The sequence below is a fragment of the Anolis carolinensis genome, chromosome 1, assembly GCF_035594765.1.
Source record: "Anolis carolinensis isolate JA03-04 chromosome 1, rAnoCar3.1.pri, whole genome shotgun sequence".
NCBI lineage: Eukaryota > Metazoa > Chordata > Lepidosauria > Squamata > Dactyloidae > Anolis > Anolis carolinensis.
Window position 1 is genome coordinate 177,938,753 of NC_085841.1, and position 27,983 is coordinate 177,966,735.

The 27,983-nt window shown below is 39.7% G+C and overlaps 1 protein-coding gene across 1 annotated transcript; it reads left to right on the forward strand.

Moving 5' to 3' along the window:
* On the forward strand, positions 1-27,245 carry LOC103279320 (SUN domain-containing protein 1). Its single transcript, XM_062960367.1, has 12 exons — positions 1-661; positions 3,939-4,024; positions 10,024-10,118; positions 10,470-10,547; positions 11,405-11,494; positions 16,256-16,355; positions 18,580-18,706; positions 20,721-20,799; positions 22,469-22,572; positions 22,661-22,828; positions 23,340-23,435; positions 26,685-27,245. The coding sequence occupies exons 2-12, from the start codon at positions 3,957-3,959 to the stop codon at positions 26,781-26,783; spliced, it is 1,104 nt and encodes a 367-aa protein (XP_062816437.1). The 5' UTR covers positions 1-661; positions 3,939-3,956; the 3' UTR covers positions 26,784-27,245.
* The last annotated feature ends 738 nt before the right edge of the window (positions 27,246-27,983 follow it).

The window sequence follows — 27,983 nt, forward strand, 5'->3', positions numbered from 1 at the left end:
AATAATACTCATAAATAGGTACAGGTGGATCCCTTATCCAGAATTCCCAAATCCAAAATACTCAAGTCCAAAATTGACCACATAGGTGGCTGAGATACTGACACGTTTGTTTTCTGATGGATCCATGTTCACAAACTTAGTTACACATTCAAAATGATTAAAAATATTGTGCATAAAGGCTATATAAGGTACATGTGAAACATATCTGAATTTTGTGTTTAGACTTGGGTCTCACTTCCAAGACATCTCATCATGTTTATGCAGTCATTCAAAAAAAAAATTGAACTCCAAAACACTTCTGGTCCCAAACTTTGCATATAAGGGATATTCAAACTGTAATTGAATGGGACAGTCTGTGGTGTGTAGTTAAAAGGGACCGGGGTGATCATGAGCCCAGTAACCATATCAACCATGACTCTAGAATATTCATTGTTTACATCACTGTGTTGTAAGTTGGAGGTTGCCTCAACTGACAGTTGTTTCCAGTCCTCTCGAGTGGAGCAACTCCCCTTGCGGCTCTTAGAGCAGTGAGGTCCAGCGCCTTTTTTCGAGTGTGTCTTCAGCTCCTTATTTCGGAGCATATATTTCAGCCGATATTATTGAGTTTCTATTTAACTTGATAATAGTTGGTATTGGAAAATCCAGATTCGATCATTGTAAGGTCAGTAAACCCAGCTGTTGTTGAATTCTTTGTGATATGGCTTGGGACCCTGAAATGCCCATACTGGAAAGGGACAGAATAAAAGTAAGACATCAATGGGAAATCTAAAGAGTGGTTAACGATAAGAATGTTCAGTTGGCCCTCTGCATTTCTGGGTTTAACTCTTGTGGATTTGACTGTTTGAGTATTTTATGAAATTGTCTAGGCTCTCAGACACAGCTCTACAGTTAACTTATGCCAGAAGATGACCTTAAAGTCATGCTGGAGTTGCTAGGGATTTCTAAAGGGAAGACTTCTCCTGGCACTTTGAAGTCCTCCAGTGCAAGTCCAGGATCAGCTTCCAGTGGAGGTTGACCCTAGAGTATCCCTGGAGGACCTAGAGCAGCGTTTCTCAACCTGGGGATCGGGACCCTTGGGGGGTCATGATGGGGGTGTCAGAGGGGTTGCCAAAGACCAGTATTTTCTGTTGGTCATAGGGATTGTGTGTGGGAGGTTTGGCCCAATTCTATCGTTGGTGGGGTTCAAGGGGTTCTTTGATTGTAGGCGAACTATAAATCCCAGCAACTACAACTCCCAAATGTCAAAGTCTATTTTCCCCAAACTCCACCAGTGTTCACATTTGGGCATATTAAGTATTTGTGCCAAGTTTGGACCAGATCCACATTGTTTGAGTCCACAGTGCACTCTGGATGCAGGTGATACAACTCCCAAACTCAAGGTCAATGCCCACCAAACCCTTCCAGTATTTTCTGTTGGTCGTGGGAGTTCTGTGTGCCAAGTTTGGATCAGTTCCATCATTGGTGGAGTTTCGAGTGCTCTTTGATTGTAGCTGAACTATGAATCCCAGTAACCACAACTCCCAAATGACAGAATCATTCTCCAACCACACCAAATTAGGGCATATCGGATATTTGTGACAATTTTGGTCCAGTGAATGATAATACATCCTGCAGATCAGATACTGACATTATGATTCATAACAGTAGCAAAATGACAGTTCGGAAGTAGCGATGAAAATGATTTTATGGTTGGGGGTCACCACAACACGAGGAACTGTATTAAGAGGCATTAGGAAGGTTGAGAACCACTGACCTAGAGATTAAAAGTCATGAATGTTTTAATTCACAGTTTTCCCATTTTCACTGGTTTGCTGCACTCCCAAACCTAATGGAAATGGAGGTCCTACTGTATACACAAGGATTCTGAAACTAGTGTAACTTTTGTTTATGTATTTAGAACATTTGGCTTATTTAGACTTGATCACTGTACACGACTCGTGCCTCATTACACTAGAGCATGAATCCACTTTAAATTTGGTTTCTGCCTTGTACAGAATTCTGCGGTTTGCAGTTTGGTGAAGTCCAAGACCTGTCTGGCTGTCCCTTTCTAAAGTGGATTTAAAGTGGATCTAAAGTGCATCCAAGCTCTAGTGTGATGAGAAACTTAGGGGCGTCCAAATCAATTTTTTTGGTGGGGGCTGGGTAGCCCAATTAAGCCTGGTAGCTCTACCCTTTGCCTTTGTTCTGTGTGCCAACTGTGCATGTGGCATCCGCAAGAAGGATCTCTCTGTACTGATCCGTGCCAATCCGTATTCCTCATTGTGTGGAAAAGCTCTGTATGTGAATGCCTTTTGGGATTGAGGCCCCTTACCACATATATTGAACAAGCAACTGATGGAGGTATCTGGTCTGTGAGTACATTGTTACATCAGTTGGTTGGCTTTTCAATACTTTCATATTCCCCTACATACAAAATTTAAGTGTGTGGAAGTTACGTTTAACTTTGGAAGCTTGGTGAAACTTGGGAAGTGGCTTTTAACATCTAATAGTTATGGTTAAGTTGAAGGCCAAACATTCATTTGGGAAAAATGAATTATTTCTCATTTCTGAAATGTAACTAATGCATGTATCTTCATTTTTTTTAAAAAACCCAACCTCCTCTCAAGCCAATGTTGAGATATGCCTTCTTCATCAAATCCCCATTCTGAAAAAAATAATAATAAAGTTAAATTTGAATTGAAAAAGGAGTGATATAGAATCATAACATTGGTGGAGTCCTGAGGAGTAGCAGTAAACAGGCTTCCTTCTTCCTCAATATGACATCCTTTCAAAAATTGAAACATGGCTATCATGTCCCCTCTTAACCTTCCCTTCTTCAGGCTAGATAATGTACCCAGATCCCTAAGCCGCTCCTCATAGAGCTTAGTTTCCATACCTTTTAAACAACAACAACAATTTATTGATTAGCCAGTTGGCCTTATCAAGGACAAACAATACAAAAACAACATACAACATACATCTGGTTCACTTAAAATAAAATACAGATATACAGGTGTCTGCCTGCTTGGTGCCAATGTAGTTTAGCTAAAGATCAGTGCATCAACTACCTTTTAAACCATTTTGGCTTACCTTTTCTGAACACGTTCTAGTTTACTAGTTTTTAGTAAGTTGCAATTGCTAATAAACATAGTCTTATCTTTATTACTGGGGAAAATGAACAAATTATAAGAAATGTGATTTCCACCATGTTATTTGAAAGCTATGTTCGGTTCCTAAAGTATGATCAATGCACAGTTGGCCCTCTCCATTTACAAGCTTGACTTTTGTGGATTTGACAATTTACAGATTGGATTAAAATATCTTCTCTGGGGATCTCAAGGTCCTCAAATGAGATTCTGTAGCCATCTTCCAGCAGAAGTTGACAATACAGTTATGCTGGACGATCTAAAAATTCACTTTCTACCACCAAATACAACCTAAAAATTGATCTGTGGGAAAAATATAAACACCAGTATTTTGCTTAGTAGTGCTGGAGATCTAGCTTCCTTCCTGCTTTTCTTTGGATGTCACCTTCCTGAGGGCATTTCTGCACAAGCGTGTAATGCAGATTGGGACTGGCATGAAAAAGACCGGGTCCATGCCGCATTGTGACCCAACATTGTGGTGATGGGTAGGAGAGAAGGCTGTTCTCTTTAGGCATGTAAAAATCAGTGTGTGTGAACTGTAAAATGCAAAGCATGAAGCGGAATGGTTGAGGCATTGGTTGAGCTAGCTGAGCCTGGGAATTTTGGCAACAGGTAGGTTTTGAGTGAGCTCCTTCTTAGTCACATAGTGAGGGATCAAGAAGAAGGGCTTCAGCATAGCAGACATGTCCATTGTTTCTCGAGGGAAATAGGGGTGGGAGGGGGTTGAAAGGGGAAGCCAACCCATATCTCCAGGATGCCTGAGCCCAAGGAGCACAGGATGACCATGCTGATCAGGATCTCTCACATTTGCAGCTTCCTCGGAAGGAAAGCATGCTGCGTCGCAGCGAAAGATTGGCGGCCCTCCCGCCTATTTCCTATAGAGAGACCGGCGTAAGGAGGTACCTAAGATAAGTCATTACCATATATATATTACCGTATATAAGCCGACCCGAATATAAGCCGAGTCACCTAATTTTACCATAAAAACCGGGAAAACTTATTGACTCGAGTATAAGACGAGGGTGGGAAATGCAGCAGCTATGGGTCAAATTCAAAAATAAAAATGGATATTAATAAAATTGCATTATTTGAGGCATCAGTAAGTTAAATGTTTTTGAATATTTATATAAAACTGTAATTTAAGATGATAAGACTTTAATAAGATAAGATAAGATAAGATAAGATAATAATACCTATATACTCAAGTATAAGCCGACCTGAATAGAAGCTGGCCAGGACCCTCACTTGAGTATAAGCCGAGGGGAGCTTTTTCAGCCCTAAAAAGGGCTGAAAAACTAGGTTTATACTCAAGTATATACAGTACATAGTTTTCTGTAAAACAATACAATTGAGAACCACGTATGTGGGGCTGATCGAGGTAAATTGTGATAAAAAAATATTATGTATATATTCAGTTTTCTCATATTTATTTACTCTATTATTATAAGTGTCATATTTTAACTTACTTACATAGAGTGTAATCAAGAACTATCAAGCCTTGTTCTTTGGTTTGGTATTATGATATGGCCTAAGGGCTAATCAATAAAAAGTATTATTATTATTATTATTATTATTATTATTATTATTATTAATGTATGTAAAATCTAACGGTTTGTAATGTTATTTTAGACATTTGTACAACTTCAGTTTATGGGGTTTTTTAAAAATAAGAGTTGAGGTACACCACTTACATTGATCTGTGAATAAGATGACTCAGGGTTTTTTTAATCATTTTTTTTACTGAACCTTTTGAACTATTACATAGAAGGTGGGTAGCGTCTGTGTTTCTCAAAGGGATGGAAATGGCAAGTCATCAATCATATATCATTCCACCTTCTTTGAGGCCCCTGGGCAAAATCCTCTTAGTAAAACCCTGCTGTTCCCGAGTCTCTCATGCCATCATCTCCCCCTTCCCTCCTCCTCCTCCTCCTCCTCCTCGAATTCAGAACTCCCAAATCCAAAACTGTCCTCATGTTTTGACTGAGATATGGCTGCCTTTGCTTTCTGATGAGTAGAGTGTACACAAACTATTTCATGCATGAAATTATTAAAATTACGTGAAGATTACTTTCAGATTGTGTGTATAAGGTGTACTTGAACCATAAATGAATTTCCTGTTCATATTTGGGTCTCACCTCCAAGGTATCTCATTATGTACATATATGCAACAATCTAGAATCCCATACAAGTCTGGTCACAAGCATTTTGGATCAGGGATACTACAACTGTCCTGAGCTTCCTTTTCAGAGCTTTGAAATGCTTGAACAAAAGCTCTCTGAAGCTTTAGATGCTCTTACTGCCTATTACAGGGAAAACCAGCTGATCCCTAATCCATCTAAAATGCAAACGTGTGCTTTTCACCTTAAGAACAGATAAGTATCTCAAGCGCTGCGGATTACCTGGGAAGGAATCCCACTGGAGCATCTCAGCATACTAAAAAACTTGCCCTAGACCGTGCCCTGACTTCCAAGAAGCACTGCTTGACTATCAAGCAAAAAGTGGGCGCTAGAAATAACATTGGACGAAAGCTGACTGGTACAGCCTGGGGATCACAACCAGACACAGTGAAGACATCTGCCCTTGTGCTTTGCTACTCAGCAGCTGAATATGCATGCCCAATGTGGAACACATCTTAACATGTTAAAACAGTGGATGTGGCTCTTAATGAGACATGCCGCATTATTACAGGATGTCTACACCCTACACCACTGGAGAAATTATACTGTTTAGCCAGCATTGCACCACCTGATATCCACCAGGAAGTAGCAGCCAGCAATGAAAGGACCAAGCCATTGACATCTCCGGCCATTCCTTGTTCGGGTATCAACCAGCACGCCAATGCCTTAAATCAAGAAATAGTTTTCTAAGATCTACAGAGATACTCAGAGGAATACCTCAGCAAGCGAGAGTCCAAAAGTGGCAGGCTAAAACCCGGAACCTCAATCAGTGGCTGATGCTGGATGAGAGACTCCCTCCTGGGCACACAGAAGACTGGGAGACTTGGAAGGCGCAGAACAGACTCCGCTCTGGCACCACGAGATGCAGAGGCAACCTTAAGAAATGGGGTTACCAAGTGGGGTCCCGGACATGCGAGTGTGGAGAAGAGCCACAGACCACCTATTACAATGCAGTCTGAGCCCTCCCACGTGCACAATGGAGGACCTTCTTACAGCAACACCAGAAACATTCCCAAGTGGCCAGCTACTGGACAAAGGACATTTAGTATAATGCCAAGTTGTTGTTGTTGTTTTGTTTTTAACTTTGTTTGTGTATTCAAATACTTTACAACTGGTTCCCTTGGTTTGCTTCTGACACGATCAAATACATAAAGCACCTCCCATTGTCCTCTGTACGAAGGGCCAGGCCTGGAGAGCTCTGGTGGGCGGCCTGGGCAGCTGGGTCTTGCTTGGCCGACAGGCCCTGGTCCAGTCTGCTGCCTCCAGATTTCAGGGCCATGCTCTAGCTCTCCAGTTTTCACAAGTCAGCACTGGATAGGAGGTGGGGGTTCAAAGGCCCCCATTTTTGTGCTATTAATTGTGAACAAGAATATTTCTTTCCTTTTAAAAACAAAAACAAAATAAAACAAGAAATCTAGGCTGCTCACAAAACTTTCTTCAATTTGCAGATTTTAATTGATTCCTGTTTCTTAATGTCAGTCTTGTTTTGGTGCATTTTTCTGCTATGTTTCTTTTATTGTTAAATGTTCCCTATTCAGACTCCCTGTGTAGGTGATAAAAAAACAATCCTGCCTGGATCTGAATACAGCTTCTTTAGATACAATTTCTCTCTTTTTTTATAAGAAAATATATTTTGAGACATGCACAGACAACTATGGGGAAGGAGAAAGGGACAAGTGAAAGAAAAAAACAAAAAGACAAGAAAAAAACACACAAAACATGTTGCATATATAATGAATTCCATCTACTTTACGGTGTTATGTTACATTTCACACATATCTCTACTATATTTTTTATTATTTCTTCAGACATCCCTTTGCTTTGTCTCTAGTACTTCTGGGACAATAATTTTCCTCCCATTTCTTTGATTATTCAAATTATTATTTTAAGATTTTCCTTTTTAAAATATTTTTACTTTTCCCTGGTTTGGTGATCTCAAATAAGTCAGTCTGTCCATATTCATAATGTCCATCATTTTCAAAATCCAATGCTCCATTGCTGGTGCTTCTTTTTATCTCCAGAGTTTGGCATATACAATCCTTGCTGCCATTACTATATAACTGAATAGTATTTCCTTTTTTATCTTTTTCTATATCTAGTATTCCTAGAAGAAAGAATTTAGGTTCCATTTTAATCTTTATCTGCAAAACTTTTTGAATCCTCGGGTGTATTTCCCTCCCGTATGCCTTCTCACAAGGCCACCAAGCGTGGAAAAACGTACCCTCTTGCTCTCCACATTTCCAACATTTATTAGATACATTTTTATAGCATTTTGACAGTTTTTGTGGGGTGCTATACCGCCTATAGAACATTTTAAACCAATTTTCTTTCCAGTCTGATGCATACGTATATTTTGTCTTATAATTCCACATTTTCTCCCATTTTTCTAATTTTATGGGTGACCCTATGTTTGTGGCCCATTTCCCCATACAGTCCTTGATTTGCTCAGTTGCCCATTCTAACAGTCTTTTATAAATTTTTGTGATATTTTTCTTTTCCATCACTATAACTTTATCCCAAAAGGAATCTTTTTCCGCAAAACCAAACTTCTTATCCTTGTTAAACTATTCTTTCATCTGAAAGTATTGGAGCCATGTTATATTCTTAAATTTTTGCGTAATTTCTTCTTGCTTTCTTAATTCATAGTTACCTTTTTCTTTTATTAGAATATCTCTGTATATAGGCCAAATCTCTCCTCCCAATTCTCTCCTTTGACAAGCCTCTATCGGAGGTATCCATAGAGGAGTTTTAGAATACAACCTTTCTTTATACGTTTATCATGTTTTTATTAAAGACAATCGAATAAAGTGGTTCCCAAATTTTTTTCCACCTTCCTTCTCTCGTACCATAAATAGGAATGCCATCCCATTCTTAGGTCCGAGCCCTCTAGTAATAAGGTTTTGGGTTTTTAAAGTGTTGTCCAGTCTTTTGTCCACATTAAACAGCATGCATCATGATATAATTGAAAATCTGGTAGCCTTAGTCCACCTCTTTTCTTTTCATCAATCAAATTGGTCCGTTTAATTCTTGATTTCTTTCCTGCCCAGATAAATTTTGATAAGTCTTTATTCCAATTTTTAAATATTTGTGTATTTCTAAGTATAGGAAGGGTTTGAAAAAGGAATAACATCCTTGGTAGAATGTTAATCAGAGCAATTCTCCCCAACAGTGATAGGTTCAGATATTTCCAGTTTTCTAGTTCTTTCTTTATCTCAAACCATTTTTCTTTGTAATTGTTTTTTGAAAGTTGAGTTTTTTTGCTGTTATTATAAGCCCTAAGTATTTTATCTTGTTCACTACTTGTATGCCAGCTAAGTCTGCCAGTTCTTCCTGTCTTTTTTCATCATGTTTTTTGTTAACATTGTTTTTTTTTTGGGGGGGGGGGGTTTAATCCCGAGAGTTTCCCAAATTCTTTGATCTTATCTATCCAGCCTCTTATTTTTAGGATTGGGTCTTCGACCATGCACATCAAATCATCGGCAAAAGCCCTAATTTTGTAATTCTCTTTTCTTATTTTTGCTCCTTTTAATGTTGGGTCATTAAGCCATTTAAGCCATTTTACAGGAAAGGGCTCTCTTTCTGTGAGTCAAAGGGGTTTCTAGCCTTTATTACACACACATAATGACTCTGGAGTTGCCCAAGTTTCCTTCAATGAGGCATTGCTAGGAACGTGTGCATGGAAGAGCCTATTTCCCAAAATTTTGCAGGACTTCTTCCCACTATTGGGGGATGTGGGGGAATCCGCTTTTCATTTCTCTTTGTCTAAAAAGGAAACGGAGAATTTACTAACCCCCACCGCACATGTTTGCCTTCTCCTGCTTGTACTTCAATCATCTGTTTGTTTTGCCATCTCTTAAAATAATGCAGACTCCTCCCACCACTTCCCCGTCTTCTTTTTTTAAAGGAAAATTTCAGAATTGCAGAAACCCTGTATCTATTCCTTCAAAAATAAAACTTTTGAATGACTAATGAGTATAAATTTAACATTGTGCCATTTCAGCATTAAAAGCCATTATTTAGAAAAGGAATTGACATAACATTTCAAATCTGCTGCTTTAACCTGGGGTTGATTTCGAAGCATCTTTTAAATAATTGCGTTTCCAAATACTTTAGAAACAGGCTCAAACAGGGAACCCACAAAAATATCTTGCTTGGGCTCCATGTTTTAATTAAATAGAAATGCTTAGAAAAACACAGTGAGATGAAGTCCACATACATGTGGCAAAGCAACCGAGTGTGGTCAAGATGGCCAAAGTGTGGTCAAGGTGTTTGTAAAGTGTTCATTGATTTGTGTTCTGTTTCACTGTAAGTTGTTAATGTATGTAAATAAAAATTATTTTAAAAAGAAAAAAGTTATTAATGCAGAAGAACCCATGAGTTAGGAGAAGTTGCAGCAGTTTGCTTTTGCCTGAACCTATTGCAAAAGGCAAGATGGCACCCTCCTCTCCTCTCCGTTTCTCTCCATGGAGATAGTGGAGTCCAAACTACTTTTAGACTTTGAAGTCAGTTGGCAGCAACTGAAGCCAGCCAAAAAGGAAAAGGGTCAATGGGAGGAGAAGAGAGAAACTGGGCTATTTTAAAAGCAGAGGGAAAAGTGGGGTGACAAGAGGATGATTTGGAACTGTCTCTGCAAAATCAGGACAGCTGGCGGGAATGGAAAGGGAAGCAGAATAACAGCTTGAAGTTCTTTTGAGTGTACAAACCAGGTTCTTCTTTTTCAGGGTCTTCAAAAAGATCCGCAGAAAAAGCTACGTCTCTGCTGGGGAAAGGGTCTTTGAGTCCGACTTTGGCATGAATGACAGCATCCCTTGCTGTAGTAAGTGTGTGTTTGCTGGCCTTGGAATGAAGTTGCCCATTCAACTTGCCCATTCAAATCTTCAGCAAGATTTGCTTTTCTGTAATTGGCAGCTGGTGGGGTGGTAGATGGTGGCTCCTATGTCACTTGGAGGGAGAAACCACTCTGGGTCTAATCCCAACTTTAAAAGATATACCGAATCTATTTGGCCTTTTGAATAATGGATTTAATTTTATCTACTTTTAAAACATCTTAATAGCCATTGATTTTCTATAAATCTAAAAATAAACAAATACACTTTTCCAAGTATTTTTCCTGGACCTGCCAGATGTGTGCAAGGGCTGTGCTGATAACGTAGTCTGTTGCCTCTAGGTAGAACCTTGGTGGATCAAAGACTTCTGGTGCCACGAAACACCACAACGTACAAGGCCCCACCAACACCTGTAATAGGTATGTGAGATTCAGATTTTTTTTTTCAGAAATGATATGCAGCAACTTTGAGAGGAAGCACAAGAAAAATCCTATCCCAGGCAGAGTCAGAAACATGTTCTTCTCAACAGTAGATGCTTCACATGACAACTAGGGTGTGATGGAGCTCTCAGAATTATGTTTAGCGGGATGACAACATCCTCGATCACCCACCCACCCTGAGACCTGCCTCGGAGTTTATCTGCCATCTCCATAGCAGTCTGGGGAGGTGGTTGAGAGGATTGAATATCCCCAGCACCAATAATGCCAAGTATTTCATGATGATGTAGTCTTAAATGAGCAATCAAGATCCGCTTACTTAACAAAAGATTTGTCCTTGGTTCAGATGCCAATTGGCTCTATTGGTTTGATAGTGTAGCTGAACACATCTGCTTGGGGTTTTCTTTTTTGCACCAACCTTAAGTTTGCAAGCTGTTGGGTACTCTCATGATAAGCCCCTTTATTTCAAATGTATCTCTAGACCTCTGCTTCTGAATTATTAAGCCTCCTGTGAGTCTTAGCAGGATTACCCAGAAATGCATGGCAGGAAGATAGGGATACTCAAGTAGCAGAAAAAGGAGGATAATGTGAAACTTCCTATTGAAATAGATTTTAGAAGGATGTTTGAGAAGCCTGTCTTTGGGTTCATTGCTAATAGGGAATGTTGTTGGCTGATTCCAACTTTGTTTCTAAGCTCAGATCAAAGAGCTTTTGAAACCCAAAAATGCCAAAGGTGCAGGGATAAAAAAGCCACATTATCACATTGTGGACTCTGAATATCTGCCTCTTTCAGGAGTAATTTCCATGAACAGTGAGTAACAAATCTTTTGTTTTTGCAGCCCCCACTTGGACCACACCACAAAGACGTCAGAGGAAGACTCTCTGGATGGGGCTGATCTTCCTGGCATTCCTTTTCGGGATTTCCTTAAGTAAGTTCCATAAAGATCCAGTCTAAACATACATAGCCTTGTTTTATTTATTTAATCTTGAGAAGATTTATATTAAGATATTCACACATCCACCACATGTGGTAGAACGTGCCTTCTTGCACTCCAAGATTTTGCTCTGCATATTTTTATAAAAAGATCCCAATTTATGTGGTGTGGTATACCATCTGAAGAACATTTTATGCCAGTTCTCTTTAAGGTCTGATGCATAGGTAAATTTCAAATTCTGATTCCACATATGTTCCCACTCTTCATATTTTATTGGGTGGCCTATGTTTGCTGCCCATTTTATCGTGGGGTCCTTTACTTGTTCCAGCTCAGTAGACCATTCCAATAGTTTTTGTAAATCTTGGTAATCCCTTTTTTCCATTGAAATTAATTTGTCCCAAAAGGATTCTTTGTCTTCAAAGCCTATTCTCTTTTCCTTATTGTAATATTCTTTGAGTTGTATAATTGGTTAATTTCTTCTTTCTTCAATAGGTATATTCCTTTCTGTTTTATCCAAATTTCTCTATATGTCAGCTATTTTGTCCATCCTAGCAGCCTCCTTTGTCCTGCTTCCATGGATGAGAGCCAAAGCAGTATTTTCGTATAGAATCTTTGCTTATATCTTTCCCATATTTTGATTAAGGCCGATCTTATAAAACATTTTCTCTCTTTTCAATGTAATCCAGTCTTTAATCCAAATTCGGCCATGTGCTTCATAATACAATTTTAGGTTTGGGAAACCCAAACCCCTTCTCCTTTTCCAGTCTGTCAAATTGACAAATTTAATTCTAGGTTTCTTGCCCTGCCATACAAATTAACTTTCTTAAGCTCATTATGAATTTTAATGGTCCGAGACACACAGTAATGATATTGCTACAATGCTGAAAACTTCAAGGTACCTGCTGAACCTAGCTTGTGATCTGGATGCTCCATAGTCAGCCATGAAATTAAGCCAGATTTGTCCAAATCAGTTGAACGCTGGGGATGTTGATGATTGTGCAGGAAGTGAGAGAGCAGCATGCTTTTCTGGTCTGAGTGTTTGACTATGACCGGGAGACCAGAGTTCAATTCACTGAGTAGCCCTGAAAATCTGTCAGGAGTGCTTGGGCAAATCACATACTCCCAGCTCAGAAAACCCTATGATAGAGTTGCCTTAAGGCCACTTAGGTCAGAAATGACTTTAAAGAAAATAACAACCCCATTTCTGAAAATATTAATGAATCAGATATTGGAAAAAAGTACTATCCCCGAATCGTGGAAGGAAGGAGACATTATAACAATTCATAAAGAAGATACAGACAAATCGGAGGTAAAAAATTACAGACCAATCACGCTATTAAATTTGGATTACAAAATTTTTACGAATATATTGGCAAACCGATTTAAAAACTTCTTAACAACATGGATTGGGCCGGAGCAAAAAGGATTCCTTCCGGGAAGGCACATGAAAGAAAATGTGAGAACTATAGTAGACATAATAGAATTTTATGAAACAAATCATCAAAAGGAATTGGCAGTACTCTCGATCGATGCAGAGAAAGCATTTGACAACCTAAATTGGAGATTCATTAAATTATTATTTAAAGAAATTGATATAGGTTACCAATTTTATAATGCAATTGATACGATATACACAGAACAGAGGGCAAAAATTTTAATAAATGGTCAATACACGAAAGAGATACCAATAAACAAGGGAACTCGTCAAGGATGTCCATTATCACCGCTAATTTTTATCTTTGCAATTGAAATCTTAATAAGAAACATCAGAAGGGACGAGCAACTAAAAGGAACAAAAATAGCAAATTATGAATTCAAGATAAGGGCTTTTGCCGACGACCTTATATGTATTATTGAGAACCCGAAACACCAAATTCAAAAGTGGCTAGACTGTATAGAGGAATATGGATCAGTGGCTGGCTTCTATCTTAACAAAAAGAAAACAAAAATCATGACAAAAAATATACCAAAGAAGAGTCAAGAGGAAATAGAGAAAGTGGCAAACATCCAAATAGTACCTAAATTAAAATATTTAGGAATCTGGTTAACAGCAAAAAACGCACATCTACTGAAAAATAACTATCAAATTAAATGGAATGAAATTAAAAAAGATCTACAGAATTGGAAAAACCTGAAAATTTCTATCTTGGGACGCATATCAATAATAAAAATGAATGTCTTACCCAAACTGTTATATTTGTTCCAAAACCTTCCAGTAATAAGGAACAACAAACTTTTCATGGAATGGCAAAGGGAAATCACAAAATTCATTTGGAAGGGAAAAAAGGCAAGAATAAATTATACAATAATGACCGATGATAAAAGAAGAGGGGGATTTGGACTACCGAACTTAAAATTATATTATGAATCTTGTGTACTAGTTTGGGTAAAGGATTGGGCAACCCTGGAAAAAAACAGTATGCTAGCATTAGAGGGCTTTGATTTGAGGAGGGGATGGCATAGCTATCTCTGGTATGGTAAAAGATCAGTAGAGAAAAATTTTGGAAATCATTTTATCAGATCCTCATTAATAAAAATATGGGAAAAATATAAAGGAAGATTATATACGAAAACACCTCTATGAATTTCACCGCTAGAAGCCAATCAGAAAAAACTCTTGGACTGGACAAAATGGCCAAAATATAAAGAAATATTAAGGAAAAAGGATGGACAATTTCAATTAAAACAACAAGAAGAAATAAAACAAAAATATAATAAAATATCATGGTTTCAGTATGCCCAGCTAAAGAACAATTTGGGAATGACAATTAGGATTTAATGAAACTGAAAACTTCTGGGACATCTTGATGCAAAGCAGCAAGAAGGAAATCGCGAGAATATACAATAAGTTATTAGAATGGTCGACAGAGATAGAATATGTAAAAATATGTGCCACAAAATGGGCAAAAAATATTGGACGTTCAATTATGATGTCAGAATGGGAAGCAATATGGAACATAAAACAAAAATATACGTATGCCTCAGATCTACAGGAAAATTGGCTCAAGATGTTCCATAGGTGGCACATCACACCAAAAAAGATAGCAATCATGTATAAAAATACAGACAATAAATGTTGGAAATGTAAAAAGCAGGAAGGGTCATACTTTCATATCTGGTGGTCTTGTCCAGAAACAAAATCATATTGGAAATCAGTACATGAAGAAACACAGAAAATACTACAAAAATCATTTTCAATGAAGCCAGAGTTTTATTTACTTGGGTTGACAGAGAGTATAATGAAATTGAATTCAAATGAAGACAAATTATTTACATATGCAGCGACTGCAGCAAGAATAATCTTTGCGAAATATTGGAAACAAAGAGAGTTACCAACAATCCAACAATGGATGGAGAAATTGAACGAGGTACATGATATGGACAAATTAACATACTTAATGAAAATAAATAGGGGTAATATAATAAAAGCGACTAATTGGGAAAAATACGAAGAATACAAAGAAAAGGCAAAGAAAAAACAAGCAAAAGAAGAATCCGAGGATATTTACAATGACTAACTCTAGTCCAATTAATGCAAAAAAGGAAGAAATGGAACAAAATCCAGCCCACAAAAAATAGGAAGCGGAAGGACTCCTGTACCCCTTTCTTCCCCGATCCCAATTTTTTTCCCTTCCCCCCCCATCTCGTTTTTTTTTTTCTTTCCCCTCTTTTCTCTGTCCTCTCCCCCTCTACCAACCCCTGTGAGTTATTTTTATTGCTATTATAATGTATGTAAGTGAAAGGAAAATCTGAATGAAAATTTAAATAAAAAAAAGAAAATAACAACAATAACAGACAATAAACATATGCAGTAAACAAGTATATCTTGTACAGCAATAGTGTGAGTTCTGCAGCCAAAAATATTTCCAGGTCTCCAGGCTTCAGAAAACAAAAAATATAACATTCTGCTAAATAGCTTTCATAAGAGATATATTCAAATCCATGGACACATGAATTCTGTGTCCATGGATTGAAACCGCTCACAACTTGAAAATATTGTTTTAAAATCTCAAAAGTAAATTTTACCATTGTATGTAAGGAACAACATTTTAATACACCATTGCATGTGCTGACATGAATTTTGAAATTCACAGGGGATGTACATTTTCTCTTCCTTTTTTTTTTAAAGAGAACACTCTTTATTCTTTGAAATTTCCTTCAAGAATAAATCAATAGGGCATCTTCTTGATAGGCCTCATGCTGCAAGTAAGACATGCCACTTGTCCAAAGGGCCCCTGCGGAGGATGTATTTCACTCTGCAACCATCAGGGATGAGGTGCTTTTCAGGCACCATTTCCTCAAACTTATCAGCATTGAATTTGACGAAGCCCCATTTCTTGGAAATATGGATCTTTTGATGTCCAGGGAACTTGAACTTGGCTCTGGGCAGGATTTTGATAACATGTTCCTTGTTCTGCACCTTGGTACGAATGGACATGATGACCTGGCCAATGTGGGTATGAGCTACAGTCTCCTGAGTCTTGCCAAAAGCTCCATGCATCCCAGTCTAAAGCCTATCAGCTCCAGCACGGAACAACATCTTTCTTTAGCTGTTTACACACATACACATACACACAGAGAGAGAGAGAGAGAGAGACAGACAGACAGACAGACAGCTACTGGCTTCTAAATCAGAGGGACAGTGAATCCACTGCAGGTTTGAAATGAGCTCTACAAGGTGATGCTTCAAGGGCCCGCAGTATGTGGATTTTTGATTAATTCATAGTCACTAACACAGTTCCTCTTTCCTTCTAGGATTCATTCTCAGCACCAGGCTTTTGGCAGACAAGGAAAAAGGCAATACTGGGGAGACATTTCTAGACCCTCCAGTTCAGGGAAAGACAGCACCTGTGAGGTAAAGGGATTACCCAGTTGATGCGTGGTCACCTTTGTGGGTTGCGGTGAGGAGACTTACTAAAATGGCAGATTTAAATTGTTTGATCTCTCACAAGCTTCCCTCTACTTAACTTTTGCATAATGTGAGCACTGGAGAAAATAAGGGGCTGTAATTGATGGGTGTTCCTGCAAAGGATTGTTACCTTGACGTGGTGCTGGAGCTTGGGTGCCTTGTTGATTCCATGAGCTAAACCGTGAAGGGACACCCAAGACGGGAAGGTCATGGCAGAGAGGTCAGACCAAGTACAATCCCCGGGGAAGGTACTGGCAACCCACCCCAATATTCTTGCCATGAAAACTACATGGATCAGTACAACCAGAGACATGTCGGTATACCATCAGAAGATGGGACTCCCAGGTCAGAAGATGGTCAAAATGCTACTGGGGAGGAAGAGAGTATAAGTTCAACTAGTTCCAGATGTGATGATGTAGTTAGCTCAAAGCCGAAGGGAAGGCTAACAGCCGACAGTGCTGGAGGTGAACGACGAATGAGATGTTCTAAAGATCAACACACTATAGGAACCTAGAATATAAGATCTATGAGCCAGGGCAAATTGGACGTGGTTATTGGTGAGATGTCAAGGTTAAAGATAGACAATCTGGGAGTCAGTGAACTGAAATGGACTGGAATGGATCACTTCACAACAGATGACCACTAGATGTACTATTGTGGACAAGAGGAATACCGAAGAAATGAAGTAGCCTTCATAATTAATAATAAAGTTGCTAAAGCAGTGTTTGGATACAACCCAAAAAAGGATAGAATAATCTCAATTCAAGTTCAAAGTAAGCCGTTTAACATTACAGTGATTCAAATATACCCCCCAATCACAGCTGCTAAAGAAGCAGAAGTTCTATGAGGATCTGCAGCAACTACTGAAAAATACACCAAAAAGAGGCGTTATTTTCATTGCAGGAGATTGGAATGCTAAGGTGGGCAGTCAAATGACAACCGTGATCACAGGCAAGCATTATTTGGGACAACAAAATGAAGTGGGACGTAGATTAATAGAATTTTGCCAGGAAAGCTCACTGTGCATAACAAATACTTCCAACAACCTAAAAGACTGACTACAGATTGACTACATCCTTCTTAGCCAAAGGTGGCGGACATTCATCCAGTCGGTGAAAACAAGACCTGGAGCTGACTGTAGTTCAGAAAATGATCTTCCTATTGCACAATTTTGAATCAGATTAAAGAAATTAGGGAAAATACTGAGACCAGTTAGATATGATCTCACAAATATTCCTAGTGAATATGCAGTGGAGGTGAAGAATAGATTTCAGGGACTAGATTTAATAAATAGAGTCCCAGAAGAACTATGGACAGAAGTTTGCAACAAGATTATGAAAACCCAAGATTACGGCAACCAGGCTGATTGATGACTGGCAAATAGAGGGAGAAAAATTGGAGGCAGTGACACTTTGTATTTTTAGTTGCAAACATTACTTTAGATGCAGACTGCAGCCAGGAAATCAGAAGACGTTTACTTCTTGGGAGGAGAGCAATAACCAACCTTGATAAAATAGTGAAGAGTTGAGACATCACACTGGCAACGAAGGTCCACATAGTTAAAGCAATGGTATTCCCCGTAGTAACCTATGGATGTGAGAGCTGGACCATAAGGAAGGCTGAGCCTGAGCAAAGGAAGATAGATGCTTTTGAACTTTGGTGCTGGAGGAAAATCCTGAGAGTGCCTTGGACCGCAAGAAGATCCAACCAGTCCATCCTCCAGGAAATAATGCCCGGCTGCTCAAATGACGCAGAGCTACTTCCGACTGGGCTCCATTGGAGTTGGGTATACAGAGGAGTTGGGTTTACACTGGCCTCTCCTCATAGAAGAAGCCGGGGAGGAAGCGGGAGGAAGCCAGGGACAGCAGAGAAATGTCATGGGATGGGATCCCGCAATCACCGACAGTATGGGGACATAGCCTTACGCTGCCCCATGGATTCCCTCACTTTTCTTCGGCTTCTCGACCTCCATGTGTTGTGGTCTTTACTGTTCCCTATGATGTCCCTGTTGCTTTTTTATAGCAATATTTAGTTTTGGTTGCATATGCATTCAGTTGTGCCAGCCTTCCTTTGCTAAGCCCAGGAGGAATTTCCCTAATTGTGAACATGTTTTTGTCTAGGCCTAAGGGTGGTATGTTGACTATTTTCACTGTCTATCATTTTGATCAAGGCAAGAAAATGAAGGCGTAAAGAAAAATCTGGAAAAGACAATGGCTGCTTCCCTTCCACAAACGCCCGAACTTGAAATTCCTCCCGATAACACTGAAAATATCCATGCAAATATAAGAGTAGGAATGGTAAGAACATAAAGTTGATGATGTGCTTTACTTTCTCTCTCTCGTTCCAATGTAAACGCATCTAGAAGGGCTATTTTAGTGTCCACAGTCATATGTTTCTGTAGAACTACAGAGCGCCAACTCTATGATCTTGACAGTCTTTGGTTTCCCCACTTTGGGCCCTTTCCCATTGCACAACGGTAGTGCTACCGTGGTTCCCCGAAAATAAGACAGTGTCTTATATTAATTTTTGCTCCCAAAGATGCACTAGGTCTTATTTTCGGGGGATGTCTTATTTTTCCATGAAGAAGAATTCACATTTATTGTTGAATAAAAAAAACATTTATTATATACTGTACAATAGTTCTCATCACAAACCAGCATAATCAGACAAACTGTGAATCCTATCAAGAATTTCTTGTTACTACCATTATTTCCATGTACAACAATCGATGGTACGTACATTTACCAATCCTGCATGCTCTAGTGTTCTGTTTGGCGGGCATTCTTCCAAACAAAAACTTTGCTAGATCTTACTTTCAGGGGTGGTCTTATATTTAACAATTCAGCAAAATCTCTAGTAGGTCTTATTTTCAGGGGATGTCTTATTTTTGGGGAAACAGGGTATGATGATCCCTCTTTGACTGCCATGGGGTCCTGGGATTGAGACTTTGGTCAGAAGCACCAGCGGAGCTCCCTGGCTGAGGACTGCAGGTGTCCCTCCCTGAGTTGCAGATCCCAGGATACTAAGGATGTTACCATGGCAGTTAAAGTGGAACCATACCACTAAAAGAGGGTGAAAGAGCTCCAAACGGAGAAAGAGCCCCTAAGCAATATGTTTAAGCTTCCCTATAATAACTATTTAGTAAGACTGCCAATCTTTCAAGAAATGACTGAGAAAATGTTTTTGAAAGTAGACTACTGAACTTCTCTTTGAAACCACTATCATCAGCCCAAATGGCAGAAGAATAATTTTACTGAGACATATTTATCTTGCTTGCACAGAAATGTTTATGAAAAGAATAAAAATGCCTTGGAATTCATAAGAAAGCAGGGAATGTTCAGATCTATTTGACAATGCATGTCTGTTACACGGATTACATTGGCGTTCTTAGTCAATCAGGAACCATAAACAATCGGGGATCACAAGATGAACACTTTGGAATGTATTTTATGTGACTTAACTTTTGCATCCATTTTGTTCTGGTTCCATTTACTCCACCCGGGGCATGGGAGGCTATATTGGAAGTTGATCTGCATTATGAAACTGCATTATATAACAGTGTAGATGGGGCTTTGGAAAGCCACTTTAAGGTTCAGATTGAAACCCACTCCCTTCTGAACCTGCTGGTTAGAGTCTACATAGTTCAGCCCAAACCATATTGGCCCCAAGGATGGTCACTTCACCCTCTGTGATGCCATCATCACTCCCAGCCAGTGCCTGGCAATCACAGGTGCCCAGTCCTGGCATCAGCAGCATTGCCCACACGACTGGAAGAAGGAAGGAGCTGGTCATCCTCCTCCTCCTCCCTGATGGCATGGGCCCCTCTATTGATGCCAGATCCACTCCCTTTCCACTGTGCTGATCAGGGCAGGGAAAGGGGATTGATGGTGGAGTGCCCTCTAGAGACAGTGCCATGGTCCAATTTAGACCTGATCCTGCTTTCCTCATTGTCCCAAAGCTTGTGGGATCCTCCCCGACATTGACTAATGCAGGTCAAAGCCAAATTAACCTGGTTTACTCTGCAGTGCTCACAGCAGTGGAGAAATGTCATGAAGACAACATGACTCAGCTCCCAGAATTCCCCAGCCAACCAAGAGAAATGCGGGTGTGTGTTGTACAGAAGGGCTGGTGAAGGGGCAGAGTTGAGGGACAGAAGCTTCCTTTCCTTCCTCTCCCCATACCTGTCTGTTTAGCTTTGAAGTTGGGCACAGCATGGAGGAAAGAGAAATCTTCTTATCCCTGTGCACAGTGTTTACTGGCATACACTCTCATTAGGACTTGCCTAACAGAAACTTTGTATTTTGGCAATAGTGTTACATCGTTCAACCAAATGCCTACAAAGAAGGGAGTGATGACGCCACCAAGGAGGATTTCCCTTTTAAATCTTTAGGTAAGTTGAAGAAGCATTTCATTTGAAATGAGTTCCATCTTCTTTCTTTTCTCTGTCTTAGGGGATATCCATACAGCATGATTGCAGCAGTGTGATTCCCCTTTAATTGCCATGGCCCCATCCTATGGAATGGCAGAATTTGTAGTTTGGGTGGGCACTTAGGACTCTGCAGTCTGTTCCTCTAGCACAGACATGGGCAAATTTCCTAACAGCTGTTACGAATTGTGGGAGTTGAAGTCCAGAACACCTGGAGGGCCGAAGTGTGCCCATGGCTGCTCTAGCAGGGAATTTGAGCCCTTTCTTGGATTCCAATTCCTAGGATTCCACAAGATGAAAACCATGACAGAGTGATTGCTACATACTATAATTCTGCAATATATTGAGACCCCTGATTTGTGCAATGCAAGGCTTTGCTGGCAGCGAAAATGGCAGGCAAGGCGGTGATATTCAGTTTGCCACCCTTATGGGCATTAATCTTCAGCTGCTCATGACAGTGTTACTTTCTGATTAGTATTTATCTTTGACTCTATTGCCGTTGTGGCAGTGAAACCTTTCAATTTGTTATGTTTATGCGTCACGGAACATACAAATAATGAAGCCCCTGGTGGTGCAGTGGGATAAACTTTTGTGCTGGCAGGACTGATGACTTGAAATTTGGGTTGCTGACCTGAAGGTTGCCGGATCAAATCCCATCCACAGAGAGCGCTGATGAGTGCCCTCTGTCAGCTCCAGCTCCATGCGGGGACATGAGAGAAGCCTCCCACAAGGATGGTAAAAAGATCAAAACATCCGGGCAGCCCTGGACAACGTCCTTGCAGACCGCCAATTGTCTCACACCAGAAGCAACTGGCAGTCTCTCAAGTTCCTCCTGATATAAAAAAAAAAATCACGGAACGGAGGGAAACATATAGCAAGACAGCAGCAGTGGACAGAAATGGAAGCTATAGGATGGTGGAAGTGATGAAGAAAAAAATACTGGAGAGAAAGGCGGAATCGAGAGAGATGGCATGAAGTTGATTGACCTCCCTCCCTATTCAATATTTAGGTGAAGTGCCTCGTCCCCTTGATTATGAGTTGTTGTTTGAATGATAGAGTTGCCTATGCAAATATTTATCAGCCTCTGCCTTGGCTTTCGGCCTTAAATTTCCTAGTGATACAGTCAGAAATTGGGAAAAAATTATTGCTACCCCAATGATCCTTTTAAAGTTCTGATCCTGGCAACTGAGTGCTAGATCTCTTCCGATTTTGGAAACCAAGCAGGGACAGCCCTGGCATTAAATTGTGTTTCAGAGGAGGTCAGTCACTAGCGAAACAAGCTGTAAGGACTGGTTGCTTAAAAAACTGTATGGAATCACTGGAAATCAATGAACATGCACAAGTATGCATGTGTGCATGTGTGCACACACACATAAAGGCAGAGTATTGCAAAGGCCACTAAATTCCCCAACCCATCTTTCCTTTTTACACAGTATTCCATCATTGAACAAAATAGAGAGATTATTGTAAAGATGTAGAGGCAAGAGTCATAAACCCGAGTCTTATTTGGGGTTGTTTGAGCAGTGTGATCCAGAGCTAATTAAATGTTTACTTCAGAGCCTTTCACTTTGGTTTGTCTCCTACAAATTCTGGAGAGGAAAATTTATCTAATGCTATACCTTAATATCTACAGGAGCATTTGTGGTAAAAACCAGTAAGCCATTTGAGCCAGAAGCACTGGTTTGCCTGATGGGCTGCTGCTGGATTTATGAGAGGTCACCAAATGTGATCTTGCAGGTAGGGATCCTTCAATGTTTACATTGGTATTTTTCTTCCTGCCCATTACAAAGTTTCTGATCCTCCTTTCCATTTCTATACTTATCAGACAGATAATTCACCAGGGAATTGCTGGGCCATGGATGGCTCCCAGGGCTTCTTAATCATTAAACTGTCCCAACCCAGCTGCCCTTCATTTTTACTTTTGGACCACCTTAAAAAGGAACTGGCTCCCACCAAGGAGATCACCAGTGCTCCAAAAAACTTTTCCGTATATGTGAGTAACTGCATTTTTTTATTCTGGTTCTTATTTCATCTTCTCTCTCTTTTTGTGCTATTTTATTTATTTATCATGTCAGAAGCTAATTAAGAATACACCTATAATGTATAAAAAACCCACAAACAAAGTAAAAAACTTGGCATTATGCTAAATTTCCTTTGACCAGAAGCTGGCCACTTGGAGTGCCTCTGGAGTTGCTATAATCTTCCAAGTCTCCCAGTCTTCAGTGTGCCCAGGAGGGAGTTTCTCATCCGGTCTCAGCCACGGATTGAGGTTCTGGGTTTTGGACTCCTGAGAGTATCTCTGTAAATCTTAGGAAGCTGTTTCTTGATTGAAGTAATTGGCAAGCTTACAGTCTTTTTCCGCTGAGAAGTCACACGGATGGATTGATCAAAAAAGAAAAAAGAAAAAAAACAAAACAACCCCAGAGCAAAATATGCACAACTTAAGATATGTTTGGAAATAAATTTTGCAATCTATCCCACTTTGCCCCTTTGCCTCTTTTCAGGGATTTAGGAATGATTTCGAAATGGAAGAAGGAACATTTCTGGGGTCGTTTATTTACAACATTAATGATCAGCCTACACAGATGTTCAAACTGGAGGTATGCTCTTTAGTAGAAATTCAGAAATAACATAGTATGTAATAAGAGTGATAGGTGTGCAATCCGCTCTACACTTTGAGTCCATTTGCTCATTTCAAAGAAAATTGCAAAGGTTTTTGAAAATTTAAAACTTGGGATTTATGTATAGCCAATCGTACAGCTGTAGTCAGTCTCCCCCCCCCCCCCCCCCGACGCCCTCGGGAAGTGATTAGTTAAGGTATATTCTATGTTCTATATGTTGTTGAAGGCTTTCATGGCTGCTGTAAGTTTTTCAGGCTCTTTGACGGTGTTCCAGTATCATTCCCTCTTGACGTTTCACTGGCATCTGTGTCTGACATCTTCAGAGGTTCTGTTGGCAATGAAGCAAATTGAGTGTGTGTGTGTGTATGTGTGTGTGTATATATATATATATATATATATATCTGTGGAATTTCCTGGGTGGGAGAAAGACCCTTGTCTGTTAAAGCGAGTGTGAATGTTGCAATTAACAAGCTTGAATAGCACTGAGTAGCCATGAAGCTGCAAAGTTGTTGATTTGGTTTGTAGATGACTAGGACATCTAGAAATGTTAGTTTCTCCATGGTGAATGGGATGTTTGGGTGGATGTTGTTGACTACTATTTCTAGATGTCCTAGTCCTACACAAACCAAATCAACAATTGGGCCACACAGTTTACAGAAAACCTACGCACACTGATAGATACCTACATAAAAATTCCAATCATCACCCAGATCAAAAAAGGAGCTCAATTAAAGCCCTGGTAGACAGTGCAAGCAGGATATGCAAACCCCACCTCGTCCAAGGTGAACTGAACCACCTAAACTGGGCTCTACAGGCTAAGGGGTACCCTATGACAGACATCAGAAGAGCTACAAGAAAAGCACTGAAATCCACAAGCATGTGGACAATTTCAATAGAAAGGAAGAAACCATGAAAATGAACAAAATCTGGTTAGCAGTATTAAAAAACACTAGAACCAAGTAAACAACACCACTCAGACATAGGAGTACTGCAGACAGCAAACCATCAAGTGCCAGTTAACATCTCCCAAACAGAGGATTCTTCCAGGCTCCCTCTATGCAGATACCCTCACAGATTGACGTTGCAGCTTTGTGGCTACTCAGTGCTATTCAAGTTTGCTTAAACAGTCAAGGGCTTTTTCTCCCACCCTGGGCATTCCACTCCACTTGCTTCACTGCCAACAGAACCTTTGAAGATGCCAGCCACAAATGCAGGCGAAATGTCAGGAGAAAATGCTACTGGAACACAGCCATTGTTCAGGGGTGGTTGACATTTTCCTCCCCCTGAGTTGAAATAATGTGACATGTCCAAGTCACCCAGGGCCCTTCCACACTGTAGAAAATGCACCTATTCTGTTCCCTTCAGATTTGAAATCCTCCTGTTCTCCCTTACCAACCTTCCCACCTTTAAAACATTAAAAGCAGGCTCCTTTCCAAGTCCGGGGAGTTCCCTTTGCTCTGTGGCATGTCGAGATGACACATGGACCTCTCCAGGGGAATTCTCCCTCTTCTCTCGAAAGCTCAGTTGCATCATTTAAAATAGGGGTCCTTATATTTTTTTTAAGCGGAGGGTCAGTTCACAGTCCCTCAGACTGTTTTGGTGGAGGACTATAGGACATGAACAAATTCCTATGCACATATCTTGTTTGTAGTGCAAAAAACCAAACCAAACAAAAACAATGAAAAAACAATACATTTAAAATTAAGAGCAATTTTACGTAACATAAACTTACCACTTAACTTAATAAATAAACTGAATTTCAGTGGGAACTGTGGACCTGGTTTAGGCTGATGAGATAGTCAAGAGAATTTAGATTGTTGTTGTGTGCTTTCAGGTTGTTTCAGACTCAGGCGGTGGCCGGATAAATTGCTGTGGACGGCTGCATCTGGCGCACCCAAACTCCTTGGGGATCCCTGATATAGAGCCAGAACAGAGCAAAGGGGACATTCAGTGTCCGCTCTGCTCTAGAGGACTTCCCAGCCCTTTGGAGAAGAAATCGGGGAAGTCATGCATGGGGTCTATGTGGGGAAGGGAAATCTACCTCATGTGAGAGTTGGGCTTTGTAGAACGGTCCTCGCCTAGAAGTCTGTAGTTTTTGCCTGCATAAATTTCCCTGGCCAACCTCTCTTCCAAAGACAGTGCTCTGCCATTCACAGCCAGAAGACCCTCCGCTGTCTTGCCCCTTAACTACTCTCACTCTCCTCCAACCTCAAGTTCCATGATGCTTTGTTCTCCCAATATCTTTGCAATGTCTTGGTCTTGGCTGATGCCCAGACCTATTCAGAATATGGACCATTTCACCCAGGCAGGAACGTCTAAGGCAGTGGTTTTCAACCTGGGGTCCCCATGTGTTTTTGGCCTACAACTCCCAGAAATCCCAGCCAGATTTCTGGGAGCTGAAGGCCAAAAACATCTGGGGACCCCAGGTTCAGAACCTCTGGTCTAAGCATTCATCTACACTGTAGAATTCATGCATTTTGACACCACTTCAACTGATAATGTTTGGTGCTATGAACCTCTGGGATTTGTAGTTTGGTTAAGACCCCCACACCTTTTGGCAGAGAAGGCTAAAGACCTTGTTAAACGAGGACTCCCAAGACACTCTAGCATTGAGCCATGGCAGTGAAGCTGTTGTCAAACTGCATTCATTCTGTAAGTAAATGCACTCTAAGACCTTCCGAGCTATCTGAATGTAGTGAATGGCCTCAACTAATGTGAGTTCTTGGAATCAATGACAGAATGGTGAATCAAAATTTGATAATGTCCCATTGGTTCAACGGGCCTACTCAAGATTGTCCGGGCTGTATGGCCATGTTCCAGAAGCAGTCTCTCCTGACGTTTCACCCACATCTATGGCAGGCATCCTCAGAGGTTGAGAGCAAAACTGTGATGTACATACCTCACAACCTCTGAGGATACCTGCCATAGATGTGGGTGAAACGTCAGGAGAGACTGCTTCTGGAACAAGGCCATACAGCCCAGAAAACTCACAACATCCAAATGATTCCAGCCATTAAAGCCTTCAACGGGCCTACTCAAGTTGGGATGAGTGATTCAGGTTTATATATTTAATAGTCCATAGTCAGAGCTTTCAACTTGTACCTCTGATAACGCTTTCCTCAGCAAGGAAAGAGTTGTGTTTTATACCATTTTCATGTCATTTTGTCGATATATCTTTAGTCACATATATAATAAACTTTCTGTGTCTTTCTCCCTTTTTATTTTCAGGGATCGTGTCTAGGATGGCAATACCTAAAACTTGTGATTGCAAGCAATTGGAATAACCCAAACTACACGTGTATATATGAAGTTGGTGTATATAATTAAATATTAGCTGTTAGGTTATAGGCACAAAATAAAAATGTGTTCAAAAGAAAATGGGTAGAGAGTTTAATATCTTTAAATGTTAATGGATTGGTTTCAGATTTAAAAGGTACAGATTGCTGACTCTAAGAAAGAGGGCGCTAATATAATGTGTACTCAAGAAACGCATAAGGCTAAAAATGAGAAAAAAAATTCCAAATTCCTTGTTATAGGAAACAAAAGCAGAAGACAGCGGAATAAATAAAGCAAGAGTGTTGGCAATAATAATGAGGAAAAACCTAAATAATAAGATCCTGGACCAGATTAAAGATAGAAAGAGGCAATGTACATTTTTGAAATTTAAATTAAAAAATTAAACATTCACAACAGTAAATATATATAGTCCAAACCATGCGTCAAATAAGATTTCTCAGGAAAGTACTTAAGAAGCTCCAGACATTTTATGAGGAAGAGACTATTGTAGCAGGGGATTTTAAGACGGATGTAAATAAAAATAAAATGCTTTAATTACACAGTTGGGGACTAAGGGAGGGATTTGAGATAATTAATATAAAATCCAAACCTACATATTATTCAATAGACATAAAACATATCCATGCATGGATTATGTTTTGATTAGGGAATCCAACAAAATAGTGATAAGAAATGTTCAAACATATGGTGTATGGCTTTCAAACTCTGCACCACTAATTATAGAATTTGAACTAAATAACAGAGAAATGGGATATGGAAGTATAATAATTTAATTATAATTAGGAGAGAGCATAGGGAATATATCACAAAATAAATTAAATATTAATTTAATGAAAACAAGGGTTTATAGCCAATAAGCACAGTGTGGGAAGCAGCTAAGGCAGTTATAAGAGGACATTGTATACTGAAAGAAGAATGGAATGCAGATAGGGAAAAGAAAATTAAAGAATTGCTAACTCTTCAAAACCACCAACAGGCAGTATTTAACAAACAAATCCAAGAACTGATTGAAAAGATGGAAAAAGAATGAAAAAGCTTAGACCCTATTTCAATATTGGAAAAAAGAAACTTTTTAATTATGTTTATTTATATCCTGCTTTATCTCTCCTGCAGGAGACTCAAAGTGGCTTAACATACAAGCACCAGCATACATTTAAAAAAATACAAATAAGCAAACATTAAAGCAGGATTAAATACAGTTTTTAAAAAATTCCCAGTTAAAAACCATTG